Source organism: Leishmania panamensis (assembly GCF_000755165.1).
Source record: "Leishmania panamensis strain MHOM/PA/94/PSC-1 chromosome 35 sequence".
NCBI classification, from domain to species: domain Eukaryota; phylum Euglenozoa; class Kinetoplastea; order Trypanosomatida; family Trypanosomatidae; genus Leishmania; species Leishmania panamensis.
Window position 1 is genome coordinate 947,150 of NC_025882.1, and position 13,958 is coordinate 961,107.

Genomic DNA, 13,958 nt, shown 5'->3' on the forward strand with positions numbered 1-13,958 from the left:
CCGCCACGTGTGGTGCTCTGCGTGTGCCGTGCCGTGTCATGTGTAGGTCGTCTGTACTTCGCGTGGTGATCGTGTGCATGTGTGCCTGCGTTCCTGTGTGCTCGCAGTGTGCTGGTGTCTGCCACTCTCGTGCGTGGCGCCGTGGCTGCGCACGCGCGCCTGCTCTGCAGGCCAGCGTGGGCCGCAGCAATGCCTGTGTGGCGGCGCTTTTCCCGATCCCGAAGCACCGCGAGGCAACTTGGACAACCCCCACACCTGCGTGCCAACGCAGCTGATCTCTCGTTTATATGGCTAGAAGTTATCCCACACTGCTGATTCTTGAGTATCTCTCACTTGAAAAAAAATTGTAGAGCGCTTCTGTGCCCGACTGCAGTCTTGTAGGTGAACATCCCCATAGTGGTATATTGAAGCTGTGGTACACTCTAATGTCCCTCCTCGCCTGACGACATTCTGCTAGAGCAGCTCGTCTCTCAGCGTAGGATGTGCAGTCGACACTTCTGTGTGGCCTGGGCAACGCTCCATGGAGAGTAGCAGGGGCGGGAGATGGGAAGAGGTGCTAGTGCCTGTGCATGCGACTTTGACGAGTAACTACTCTAAACCGCCGTGGCAGTCTGCTGGCTTCCCCCCCCCCCCTTCCTCCCTCGGGTGCGCCGATTTGAAGCAACGCCGCACAGTGTAGATGCACCCGAGTTGGGGACGCAAGCAGCTGCGTTCGGATAGGCGCAGAAACCGGCCTTTATTTACGCATGGCTCTTTCTGTCTATAGTGCCGCTCTCTCAAGTGTTCTCTCTCTTGGGTGAGCATCTCGTGCGTTCATCTTGCAGAAAGAAGCTCTATGTATCCCTGCCACGTTGTCCCTCCCTTCTTTCGCTTTGGTATCGTTCACTATAACATGCGTCTGCGTTGATTACGAGGCTCACGGCTTCCGTCGCATACCCAAGACACACACCCCCTCCCCCTGCGTGAAGAGAAGACGCGCCACGCACAAGCACACACCCACGTACCTCCGCTTGCGGCTGCTGCTGCTGATTTTTGTTATTTTTTTTTTTTGCAGCACAGCACTGCGGCTTCTATCATTACGTGTGTATTCACTGGGGAAACCTTCTCACCATCCACGGCATCCACGCAGTCACACTCGCTCCCGGGGGCACCGGTAAAGGTTATTCATGACGTCCTCCATATTTCTGCGCGAAGACATTAAAGAAGTCTTTAGCATCTTTGACGAAGACAGCTCAGGGGCAATCAGCATGCAGGATGTGAGGCGTGCCCTCTACACCATCACCGGCCAGCGTGTGACGCGCTCGGAGCTGCTTAAACTAATCGCCTTCGCTCAGGACGCGGTGGCTAAGCAGCAGCAGGCAATGCAACATCAACAGGATCAGGTAACATGTCTACACCGCCCTAAAATGGCGAGCCCCGAAGCACAAGGTTCGCCGTCTGTGACGACAATCACAGATGGCGAGGTGATGAGCTTCTCGGGTAACATCCGTTCACCTAGTCAAGCAGGCGCATCCATTAGCACCTTGAGTGTGCGAGCGGAGTCCCCGATGAATCCGCAAGCCGCTGCTGCAACAGAAGCCTCGACCCCCGCACCCACTGTTCGGAACCAAATCTGTTTTGTTTCACCCCGCTCTCATTTGCTGGACAGCAGCGAGGGCATCGATCTCGATGTCTTTGAGCAGATCGTTCTGCGTAAGCTTAAGCACCGAAACTATGAGGAGGAACTAGCGTACACCTTCGCGCTGCTCGAAGATAAGTCTTATCTCGGCTTCATCACAAAGGAGAGCGTGCGCCGTGCAGCCACCGAGACAGGCGAGGCACTGACGGAGGCCGAGATTGCGGAAATGTTCGACCCACTCGTGACGGGGGTGTCGACCGCTGCGGTGGATCTCTCAACGTTCACGGACCTTCAGCTGAAAGCTCGCAAAGCAGAGGATTCCTGATGCACAGGCACACTCAAACTCAACGAAGAGTGGTGTGGGTGTACGAAAAAGGTACAAGCGAGTCCACACACGCACGCAAACACACACACACACATGTACACTACACCAGCCTCCTGCGAACACAGAAATAAGCAAGCGCGTGCCATATCGCTCATGGGCATGAGGAGGCACCATTTGAACTCGTTGCAGCAGTGTCTGCCTTATTGTCTGTTGTTTGCTGAATGTGGCTTCCTTTTCAGAACAAAGTAAAAAAAAAAAGGAAAGCTGATAAAGGGGTAGCGTCTTCTCCAAGTGTCTCTGCTGGGCGGCGCAGCACACTTTAGGCGAAAGCACCGTGTCAAAACGCGCAGAACCCCTCCCCGGAAGAAGTACAGCAAATCAACGGCAACAAACATTACGTAGACCGGGCTGTAAACATCCATGCACGCATTTGCAAGCGCATTACCATGTCTTGCTCGTTACCTTCGCATTAACCATTCTGTTGGGGATGCAGTAGTAGTGCTCCGCTCGTGGTCGTGTCGCACTCCCCGCGAAATGTCTTGCATGGTGGTGGCTAACGTGCATCATTGCTCAATTAACGAGAGTCTTGCATTTGGCCATTGTACTCCCTTTTCGCCTTCTCTCTCGTCATGTTTTGCTTTTCGGTTGTATGTCCTCCGCTTGGGTCCTCTCTTCAATGCTGCCCACGAGAGAGAGGAAGAGAAAAGAGTCCTCCTCCTCACTAGCTGTGCGTGCACTTTGCCTGCGCACACACCCACACAAGCATAATCATTCTTGCCCTTCCCGTGTTATTGGGCAACCCGTTCGGACATCCATACAGCACCTAACTCCACGACCGCATCAGTGTACCTCCCGTTGCTACCGTGCACTGCACATCGCTTGGGCACCCGCCCCTTCCTGCTTGGACTTGCTATTTCGTCTATTGTATTTGCTCCTCTTGTCTCAACGTTTCGATTTCGTCATTTTTAGTTGTAGTACCGGACGTGCGTGTTTTGCTCTTAATTGGGGGAATCCGATCCCGATCGGCATCTGTGAAGATGGGGAAGTCTTTGGGCACCTCGTCGCCGAGCCAGCAGTGCACTGAGTGTAAACGTGGCTTCGGCATGATGCTATGGAAGCACACATGCGATGTATGTCACCGTAGCGTGTGCGACGACTGCGCCCCTCGCAGCACCAAGAGCGCTGGAGCCAAGGGCGAAATAACAAATTTGCGGGTGTGCAAGACCTGTGGCACCACAGGCCACCGCCTCGGCAAGGCGGTTAATGACAACTCCGCTACCGATGGTACGCAGGGCACAGGCGCTGCTCGCCCCGACCCGAATAGTGAGACTGAGCGAGAGCTTCGTGTGCGCCTCATCGAAGAGCGCAACAAGGCACAGCAACGGCGTGGATGCCCTCAACTTGCGCGCAGCGCAAGCGGCTCCAGAGCCACGGTTGCTGGTGAGAAACCTGCTTCGCCCGCTCCGGCTCCCTCATCTCCTGCACCAGCCCTGTCAAGGACGTCAGTCTCATCTCCGGCTGCTCTGCCATCACCACTCCAAAACTCTGAAAACCCAGAGCATCCGGTCAGCCCTGCCCTAGAGGCGGCGATGAGACGCCAGCTGCAGCAACAACAAGCGCGTGGTTGCGCTGCGTCATCGTCACTGGCGGCCAAGATGTCTCCAAAGAAGAAGCGGCTCCTTTTCGAGATTGAGACGCTCCTAGAGAAGCATCGCGAGGATCCGCCGTTTGGCTTGCGAGCGTCGGATGAAACGAAGCTGCGAGGATACCTTCAGTTCCTCAAGACGAAGTATCATTCGAACTAGTAGCCAGAGAGGGCAGTTGAGAATTTGGGGGGAGTCGGGTGACCGGGCCGTCTTGCTCTCCCCGCGAGCTGGTCCAGTGGCGTAGAATCCTGCGTATGCACGTTAGTGCGATGGTGTCCTTCTCGTCATTTTGTCGCTCAATGTGTTCGCGAATAAAATGCATGTGGTTATGAGTGTATAGCGGGGGGATGTCGCTCTCTGTTTCTTTCCTGTCCTTCCGTCTGCCGTCGTGCCTCACCACTGTTTGGGTCTGCCCTTATGTCCTTACCAACTATTCTCTCTCTTTCCGTGTGCTTTTGGCTGCGAGAAGAACGCCATCACCTACGCTTCTCTTTGTCTCTCTTCTCGAGAGTGGAGGAGGAGAGAAATCTCCTCTCCCCCCCCTGGCCGAGGAAGAATAAGACGAAAAACCGAGAGCTGAAGGAAGAAAGACAGTGCAAAGTACTTGTGCATGTGCGACACCCCCCCCCCTACCGCCGTGCGACACCGCTCACTAATGATCTGCTGTCGAGTACTGAAACAAGCCTCTCTTGCCCTATGACCTACTGGTATTACACATGCAGCGTGGCGAACACGATAGCTTCTGAGAGTCTAATGCACAGACATCGAAGCACCATTGTTCAGGAGATTGCGTTCACGTACGTCATCTCCGCCTTTCTCTCTCGTGTCCGCGTGCCCATTTTCACTCTTCTGGTCTTTGCCTGCGTCTTCTCCTTGTCCCTCGTTCGGCCCTCTCTTTCAACCCTTCGGTCATTGGGCGCTCTCCCACAATACATACATACATATATATATATAACCTGACGCGTCGAATTCGACAAAGAACGCAGGCTTCTTGAGTATCTGCCCCAACTGGCCGAATCTACTCCTCTGCGCTGTTGTGCGCTACGCAGGCCAACTGCAACGGCCATCCCACCCATTCGTCTCTTTCCTTTTCTTTCCCCCTCTCTTCTAAGCATCTTAGACTAGACTGCCAACACCGAGGGCGGAAATACACTTACATCACACTCCACGCGTGGAGGCTGTCCTCACTGCGCACTTCGATAAAGAGCTGCACAGCAGCAGCGCAGGGACAGGCGCGCATACCTGCCAACAGATAGGGCCATACCCACACTCATCGTGCCTGGTTTTTTGGGGGGGACCTCTCCTTATCTCGTTGGATCCAGGGAAAGAGCCTGCGTGCCCAACGCTAAGCGAGCAAGAAAAGCGCCTTCGTATTGAATACAATGCAGGGTTGGCAGATTGCCGCGCTCGTCATCATCGTCGTCGCCTTCGTGGCGCTGGCGGTGCCACTGGTCCTTTTCATTTACCGGCTTGGCACCTGCCGACGCCTCCGCCTCTCGGGCAGAACGAAGACGATCTCCTCACGCTACGTAGAGAGCATCGTTCGCACCCAAGACGACATCTCTGACGCCGGGGATGCCTTTAGCCGACTGCACCGTGGTGACCCGCGCATTCACCCCAGCACTCACCTGCTTTACTTTTTGGACTTTCAAGGGAAGCTGCATTGGATCGACTTCAGGAAGAAACCCGCATCAGAGATCGACACCGAGTCAGCAATGCAGCAGTATATCTTCGAAACCTTTCAGCCGACAGTCGAAGAAAGCAACAGAATGGTGTATTTACCCCCTGAGACGTTAGCGCTGTCGTATGTGAACGAGCATCAGAGAGTAGTAGTAATGGACCTGAACCGTCTGCTCGCCCGCGACGCCACGTTCGGTGCACGAATGCTGCATACTGCAGAGCGCCCGCTGCTGTTATCGCGCCTTGTGGCAGACGACGCCAATGGGGCCGTGTTCACGCCACTGAGTCGCTATGGTTATACTGTTGGGGATGCTGCCGTAGTACCTGTCACTCAGTCAAGCATGCAGTACCCGGCACTGGTCGCGCCGTCATCACCGAAGCAGCACCAGCAGTGCATTGAAGTAGACATTAGTGAATCTCGTGCGAATCCCATGTCCATGGGTCCAGCCGTTTCAGCCCCTATGTCCAGCACACCCGTCCCTCCCCCGCAGCCCTCACTATCGAACCTGAAGTCTGCGTATGTGTTCGATTCTTCCGGCATGGCCCCTGCTCCAGTCATTCACCCGTGTGACACTCACCACATCACCGCCAGCACCCTCGTTTCGATCACGGCGGCCTCATACACGGTGCTAGATGCCAACGGAACTCGCACGGAGCTCGACGCGACCAACACCGCGCTGATCGAAAAGGCGCGGCTCCGGTGGGATCGACGACAGAGGCTTGTAGTGCCACTTGTGTCGGGGGTGTTGGCGGGGCACCAGTGCGTCATCGATCCCGTTACGGAGGCAGTGGCGCTTTTCAGGTCACCTGCAGCGCTCGCCACGCAGGTCAACGGCGTTCATCCCGTCGTGTGTCAGCGCGCCGATGCCCTATACTACACCGTCGAGCGCGTGAACTCAACGCAGTGGCTGCCATTTGACAAGCCTTTCTGCCTCCCGGCTGGGCGGTGGTGCGTGCAGGCCCGCTCCATGCTGTACAGCGACGACAGCAGCAAAACGATTGCGAAAGTCTTCACGGTGACGGTACTGTGACGTGTTCATGGAATGAAAAAGAATGACAGGGGAAGGCGGCAGAATCCCAGCGCGGTCCTCTGATTCTCCAGCGTCCCTTTTTTCTCTCAGGACACTGATGAACGACCTTTCGCAGTGGTGTGCGGGTGGGGTGTGTTGCCTGCCGCACCGCCCTCTCTCTTTTCGAAAAACTGTCAAGGTCGCTCTAATGGCGTGGGACATCTCAGATCGTGGTATCAGGGTCTGGCACCCACTCTATGGGAAACCAAGCAGCCCCTACCCCTACCAACGATGTAGAGAGGTCAGAGCAATTCATAGCTATTGATGTGGGTCGTTGGTTCCTGGATGGCGTGGTGTCGGAGCGACCTGCGACAGCGCACATGTTTGTATCATTCATACGATGGGCAAAGAGTCACCGAGACTCGAGCGCATCTCAGCCCTCGCAGACTCGTGATGGTGACCTGCGAGGCGGGTGAGTAGAGCTTGGGGCAGAGGCCGTGCTTCGTTGCCTGAGCCGGCGCACTGACGTGACGCGTATCTGCTGCTGCTGCACACTACGCGATGGGCATGTGGCAGGCCTGGTAGAATGGGGATTAAATCATGTATGGCAGAATGGATGCACCAGGCAAAAGAACTGAAAAGGTGGTAGGGGGCTAGCACTCTAGTGCATTACTACTGCCATTACGATGTCTACGGTGTTGTGGATGCCTTGTGTGTTCAGTAGGTCGCCGCACTGGCACTCTTTCTTTCCACGTTACCTTCTCTAGCTGGATTAGGGGTCTTTTTCCTTGGTTCGAAGGCTCGAATTCGAGGCTTCAGGGAGTGAATCTCTCTCTCTCTGTATGCCTGTCCTGGTTCATTGTATACACGCCTGCTGCTTCTGTATATAAATATACAGACCCACCCACCCACCCCCACACTCATATATATATATATATATATATATGTATATATATCGGTGTGTGTGTGTGGGTGGGTGGGTGCGGGGGTCGATCCTCGTGTGTTTGCTTTCTTTTTTCCGCTGGATGCGCAGTATTCTTTTTGTCTTCTTTGGGAAGGAAGCGAGGGACGTGCGTGCACTCACTTCTCTTTTTGCCCTCATGTCCCTCTTCCCTCTCTGAAGCCCAGCTCCTCGCGTCGCTCCTAAGTGTCGTCGTCGCTGTCCTCCTGTGACAAGTGCACGTCACAATACAGTGCGGCACCAAGACAGAAAAGGGACGTTACGCATCGCGCTGGTTGCGTTGGCGGTGCAGGCCGTCCTGCAATGCTGCCCGGCAATGCGCGTTTCCCTAATGACTATATGAGCGGTACTGCTGCTCAGGCACCCCAGCAGTTTGCAACGTGCTTGTTCCTGTACAAGATGAAGAGATCGAAAAAGAGCTAGTCCACGGTGCCGCATCCGAGACGCAGAAGATGAAAAAGATTGAGTGAAGCGCTCTGACTTGTTCGAGTATGCTACGTAGGTCTATGCATGCTACTCTAAAACTCCCTGGCCCGTCCTCAACACTCCTCTCTCGAGTGCACGCTTTTTATATTTTTACTCACCTATGACGCATGAGTGCATGTCCCACAAAGTTTTTCGCTGTTGTTTTCTCTATGCGTGTGTGTGCGCGCGCATTTAAGGTACAACAGGAACGACCCCTTCACTGAAACTGGAAGGGGTGAGAGGGGGGGTGGTGGGAGGGGGGAGAAAATCACGGAAGCACAACACAGGGCCGCACCGCGCTGGGAGAAGACAGGGCCAACACGCGACGCGTAGAGACATGCTACCGAGTATTTTGGAGGCCATACCGAACACCGGGATCGATGAGGCAGAGAAGGTGCTTCGGCAGAGTTGGCCATCACTTCTCAAGCTTAAGGGTTCAGCGCAAGCCAGGTTCTGCGCCGATGCGGAGTCCTTCCTTAAGACGCAGCTCACCAAGAGATCAGCGCCAATCGATACCTTGACCATCTTTACCATCATCTATGTGGCCGCAGTGCACGCCATCCACTGTGGCCTTGCCGCGCCAGTCCGATGGATCACAGCACACGACAGCCCCTTCCGCCCATCGATGCCTGTTGAGCACGCGCTGCCGTCACGCACCGAGGCCGCGCGAGTCATCGCCAGTGTGTGCGAGCAGCTTCTGCTCGCAAACGCCAAGGTAGCGAGTATGTACTTCAGCAAGCTGCTGCGTGAAACAGCCATGGGGGTACCTCTTCTGGCGCTTGTGCTTCGCGCGTACGGCGAGGCGGCGGTGGACGTGCTGTCAGCCCGCTCAGAGGACCGACAGGACCTCCAGAGCTGCGTTGAGCATCTCGCTCTAGCAACACACACATTTAGCGATTCCACGTCAGACGATGCTCTCACAATAGCCCATCCAATCCTTCTGCACGTCGCCCGTGTGAGTGGTTGCACTCAAGATGCAATGCAACTCTTGTGCCGTCCCATCTACTCCGTCAACCCAATGCTGACGGGTATTGGCCTGTCCGACTACATCGCCTACTACGCAGAGGCTGCGCTCCTGCTTGCTGCGCACGAGCAGTATGCGAGCGCCATGTACGCCCTTGTGCCAGTGAGCCGGCTTCCTCCATCGCGCGGAACGGAGGAAGGCGAGATTGGAAGTTGTGACGGGATCGGTGAGGAAGACGTCCCACCCTGGCTTGACGAGCTCGAGGATGAGGAAGCGGATGTGCACGATCCCGCCCCCCAAAGTGGTAGCTATGCTGCCGACTCTAGCCGGACTTCCGTCAGTGGTGCCTATAGCTCCCTCCCTGCTCAGCAGCTGTTGTTGCTCTATCCGTGGTACCGCACGGAGCGCATTGGGGCGACGCGGAAGTACACCATCGAGCCCAAAGATGGTATCACTGAGGTAGGTGCCTTTGGGTGGCGAGGCATCTTGGCGCCTTCCGCTATCGAACGAGAAATAGACCGCCGCATCGCTGCTTGGGCAAACCGTTTGGGCATCGTGCTACTCGCCGCGGCCTTCGGCGGCGGAAGTCCACGTGGCGTGATGGCGCTCGCAGAGCCAGTAAGGCGGCGGGTTGTGGACGACGAAGAGGCGCCGTCCATCTGGACTGGCATGGCATCGGCAATCGCTGGCCACGTGTGCTTCCCGCACCCGCTGTTCGGTCTCCTGACGGAAACAACCCCCGTGTCGCTCCAATCCTTTGTGCACATCGCCACGACCAACAGGGCGGCGAGTGCGCGGGTCTACACGGACCTTCTTGTGGCAATCGCTCGGCGAGATGCGGAAAATGCGCAACGGTGCCTTGGCAATGCCTCCAATGTCGCATTGTTCACAGCAGACCTCACCTTGGATGTGGTCAGGGCAACGGTGCTGTGTCAGCTTCCGCGCCACATTCTACTGGATGTGGCGCGCATGTACGCTCATGTACCGATGCAAATGTTGTTGGACCGGATACAACTCACACGCGCAGCCGCGAAAGCCAACGGCGCGACTCCAGCTAACGAAAGCGAAGAAGAAGAGAAGGCGCTGAATCCCGCCACTATGGAAAACAGATACACGCTTGTGCAGTTATTGGTCAACATGTGCGCCACGGGAGATCTTGCGTCTTCCCACATCTGCGTCGCTGCCGCTCCCGCGGCTGATGCGACCGCGATTGCACACGTAACTTTTTACCCGGTCGAAGAGGTGGTCAAGCAGCTGAACAGTGGCACCGCATCCTTTTCTGTGACCACTGCCAGTGTGAAGTGGATGTTGCCGTCCTCGGCAGCTCGCCTGCAGCGCTGTGCTCACGTTGTGCAGTTTCCAATCCACCAATACACAGGTGCCTGCCCTGACACCTCTCTTGTCCCAATGCTGGCACAGCTGCAGGAGCTCCAGAGGGTCGTGGATGCCGACGCCGAAGAAATTCGTGACACGGGGCTTGTTTAGAGGTGTGAAGGGGACGCACGCTGTGGATCAGGACAAGGGAACGAGGGTAGTTGTGTGCCATCCTTCTTCTTTGTGTTGTTCGTCGTGGCCGCTCAATCAGTCATTTCTTTCCTGTTTCCTCTCCAAATGCACTGGCTGAGTCGCTGGTACACACCACATCCGCGCGCGTTGAGGTGCGCGCTTTTATTTGTTTGTCTCTCTTTACCCCCTTCCGCTTCTTCGTTCTTTCTCTCCACTCTTAGTGGCCCTTGTGTGTGGGCTTGCGCTGAAGTGCATTCGTGTGAGCATCGGGGGAGGAGGGCGCCAAAAGCATGCGCTTCTTTTGCATTCACCCTTGGTGAACTTCCCGCTTTGCGTCAATGCGCCGTGACTTGTCTCTGCGCGGCTGTATATGAGCACACAAACACGCGCTTCGCTGTCGTGGGCGTGAGTGTGTCCTTGCGCTACCTTTGCCTTTGTTGTCTTTGGGCTTCCCTTCCTCTCACTCATCACCCTGGTGGCGAAGGGGTGGACGCCTCCGCGCGGTATCAGAGTGACGGAGGTGAAGAAAAAAAGGCCAAACAGAGAGGCGGAAGTAGTACTGCCAGGTATCGGCCACCCCTTCCCAGACCAAGCCCAAAGAAAGAGAAGACACGCATACAGCATACCTCGAGCATTGTGTGTATGCGTATCTTCTGCGCCTGTATCACCTGGAAATCTGTGGTACATTCGTTCCTTTTTTACTGCCGGGAGAAACAGTAAGTGTACTTTCAGCAGCAACAGCAGCAGCTCCCCTTTGCTATTGCGGGCATAGACCCGACTCTCCAGAAGACTCTCGCAACTCCATTCTATTTTGGTCGTCGCACACAGACACACGCAGCATCAGGCGCAGGCGCCCCTGTGGTCACGTGCTGAACAACCTTTGACGGTATCGTTCAGTGCACCTTACCGCACTGCTGGAAAAGTGAGGCGAAATTTATCGACAGCGTCGAACCCCTCAAGCAGAGAGCTCAGTATCACTGCCATAACACCAATGTGCGAAAGGAAAGTCCCACGAAAACCATCAAGTTCTCCTTGCAGCAGCCGAAAGGGGCCTCCCTTCCCAGCCATAAAGCTCTTTTTCCTCCTACCTCCAGTCTCTTCTCTATTGTGCCGGCATTGCCCATCTTTACAGCGGCGTGTGTGTTGTCTGTGATGTTAGTTGGGAGTTCAAAGTCGAAGCACTGCTAGCCAGGACTAAGACCCTGTTGCGCCTCTGAGCCATCTGTCTCACCCTCCTCGCCTGTGTCCGACGGCTTGCAGCCTCAGCGTCTGGGTGCGCTTGGTTTTGCTACTGTGCACAAGTTATTTCGCAAGTCTACAGAAAAAAGTGCACCCTGCTATGTTCTGTGGCTACACGTTGGCGTATACCAAGGTAGAACAAGGTCCTAGGCGTCATCCATACACAACCGGCCATCATGGCCTCAATGGCACTCCTCGTACCCGGCGCTCTCGCGTGGCGCTCGGCGTTCGTCACTCTTATTGCGGTCCTTTTGGGATGGATGTGTGTGACGGCTCTTGTCTCGGTCTTTGGCCTCGGTTCTGCGGGACCCAATGAGCATTCAGCAGGGCCTGACCCGATCGACGCCGCGCATCCCCGCTTGGACATCAACTGGACGGAGCAGAGCGTGAACTCACATAAAACTAAAGCGGAGCGCAATGAAATTCTCGAGAGCAAGCTGGTGCTGACGAAGTTGGTGGTGCTCAATCGCCACGGTCACCGTGCACCGAACGCACCCTTCTGGAAGATGTGCCCCAACGACATAAAGAGCAAGAAGCGCTACGACGTCGGTGCAGAGGACTTGACTGGGCTCGGCATGGAGGAAGAGTACAACTTCGGCCAGTTTCTGCGAGACACCTACCGCGACTTTATTGGCAACAAGTTCAACCGTACGCTGCACTACCTCCGTGCTGTTGGCGAGCCGCGCATCTTGCAGTCTGCGATGGCGGTGGCCCAAGGGATCTTCCCAGACGGATTCGGCCCAGGCGGCTACTTGCCATCGCGGCCGCAGTTTGTGCCCATCTTCTCCGATATGGATACACACGAGTATCTACTCGATAACGTGCCATGTTTCCGGCGGGCTGAGAACGACTCGCATCAGTGGGTCGACAAGCACTTTAAGGACTTCATCAATGACCCTAGCACGAGCCGTGTGCTGAGCATGATAAAGAAAGTGTGCGGTGAGTACACCGGCAAGGCGGGAGCCTACGCCTACATCAAGACTGTGGCAGACGGTCTCACGTTCAACAGCGACTTCGGTCTGAAGGTGGCGAAGGGCAAGCTGGCACCAAAGATGCTGCTCAGCATTCGCAACGTCTCGCTGCAGCTCCTCATGCAGCGCCTGTATGGCACAGACGAGCAACAGACGTACATGGCAGCTGACCTCCCCCGCAGCATCCTGCAGACACTTAGCCATACCCACCTCGGAGAGACCCCCGAGCAGCTGAACGACTTCACTGACACACGGCAGGAGTCCACCTTCTACTTTATGCACCGCGAAGCCCTCTACCCCCTCGCGCAGTTTTTTGGATTTCAGTGCAGCGTGCCTGGGTTGCCGCCAGGTGAGGTGCCCGTGGCGACTTCCATCATCATGGAGAAACTCGCGCTACATCGCGACCAGGACTCTCACAACGCCTCCACATACGTCCGCATGACGCTCTGGACGCCGTACAACGGCATCTACACGATACCTATCCCCACCTGTCGCATTCCTGAGCTGTGAGCTGAAGGAACTGCGGCACATCTACAACACCCGTGTGGAGCGCACGGGTACATGGGAGCAGCTGTGCCACTACACACCGCAGGAAATCGACCACACGACAGACATTCGTTGACGACTAAAGAAGGGAAAGGGAGGGAGGGAGAGAGAGAGACGTGGTGTCGGAAGCAGCACGACTGGGAAGCGAACTGGGGAAAGGAGAAATAGGGCAGACAGCATACTGTGCGTGTCTGTGTGCTGGGTGTGATCGTGTTTTTTACGCGTGTTACCCGCACAAACACTCACCCACTCTCTCCTCCTCTCCCCATCCCCTACGTCCACGCACCATCGCACCTCACGGCAGAGTTGTGGACTTTGTGACCTTTCTTTTCTCTCACTACACGTACCCCCGCCCCCGCGCCTCTTGTATTTGATACTTTCCTCCCTCCTCTTGCCCCCTCCTTCATCCTCCTTTTATTGCCAGTACCCTCCGGGCTGCCCTATTCTCTCTCTCTGTGTTTTCTTCTACGCCCCCCCCCACCCCTTTCTTAGCTGACTATCCTTTCCCGTAACTCCCCTCTCTTCTCCGCATTGTCTTTGATAGCTCTCTGCCAACCATGTGTATCTCCTTACCCCTTTCCTCCTTCGATGCAGCCCGCTCAGTTTGCACGGAGCGTAGCAAGCAAAAATGTCAAGCACGAATGAGCTTTTTTTCTTTTCCAGCCGTGCGTGTGGGGTTTGTTTGGCTCTGCTATCCGCCTCTCCGGGACCGTTTACATTGTGTTGCCTACGTTGCAGGCAAGAAATATATAAATATATAGATCAACGTAGATTAAGGTAAGGAGAAGGTAGTAGGGCACAAGTCGTGTCGGTGTCTTTCTGTGTCTTGTTGTCATGCCACGCCTGAGTCTCATCTGGGAACATCTTCGAACTGAGCATAAGCGCATAAAGGCAAGCACAAATCGTGCGCTTTTGGTTCCCCCCTCCTCTCCACCCACCCAGTGGTCGGTGGCAACGGGATTCGTACCTGGGTCTTCGTGTCGCTGACCCGCCTCATAATGGTGCAGAGCGACTGCTTGGGTGTATG

The 13,958-nt window shown here is 55.7% G+C and overlaps 5 protein-coding genes across 5 annotated transcripts, besides 1 other annotated feature; all 5 read left to right on the top strand.

Moving 5' to 3' along the window:
• Positions 1-1,247: 1,247 nt before the first annotated feature.
• Positions 1,248-1,943, top strand: LPMP_352490 (caltractin, putative; the record flags this gene model as incomplete). Its single annotated transcript, XM_010704884.1, has 1 exon — positions 1,248-1,943. The coding sequence occupies one exon, from the start codon at positions 1,248-1,250 to the stop codon at positions 1,941-1,943; it is 696 nt and encodes a 231-aa protein (XP_010703186.1).
• Positions 1,944-3,046: 1,103 nt separating this feature from the next.
• On the top strand, positions 3,047-3,748 carry LPMP_352500 (hypothetical protein; the record flags this gene model as incomplete). The annotated part of the gene is made up of 1 exon (XM_010704885.1): positions 3,047-3,748. One exon carries the CDS (start codon positions 3,047-3,049, stop codon positions 3,746-3,748), a length of 702 nt encoding a protein of 233 aa, XP_010703187.1.
• Positions 3,749-4,971: 1,223 nt separating this feature from the next.
• LPMP_352510 (hypothetical protein) lies at positions 4,972-6,300 on the top strand (the record flags this gene model as incomplete). The annotated part of the gene is made up of 1 exon (XM_010704886.1): positions 4,972-6,300. One exon carries the CDS (start codon positions 4,972-4,974, stop codon positions 6,298-6,300), a length of 1,329 nt encoding a protein of 442 aa, XP_010703188.1.
• A 182-nt stretch (positions 6,301-6,482) lies between these two features.
• Positions 6,483-6,858: a repeat region.
• A 1,184-nt stretch (positions 6,859-8,042) lies between these two features.
• Positions 8,043-10,154, top strand: LPMP_352520 (hypothetical protein; the record flags this gene model as incomplete). The annotated part of the gene is made up of 1 exon (XM_010704887.1): positions 8,043-10,154. One exon carries the CDS (start codon positions 8,043-8,045, stop codon positions 10,152-10,154), a length of 2,112 nt encoding a protein of 703 aa, XP_010703189.1.
• A 1,520-nt stretch (positions 10,155-11,674) lies between these two features.
• Positions 11,675-12,895, top strand: LPMP_352530 (acid phosphatase, putative; the record flags this gene model as incomplete). The annotated part of the gene is made up of 1 exon (XM_010704888.1): positions 11,675-12,895. The coding sequence occupies one exon, from the start codon at positions 11,675-11,677 to the stop codon at positions 12,893-12,895; it is 1,221 nt and encodes a 406-aa protein (XP_010703190.1).
• Between the last annotated feature and the right edge of the window lie 1,063 nt (positions 12,896-13,958).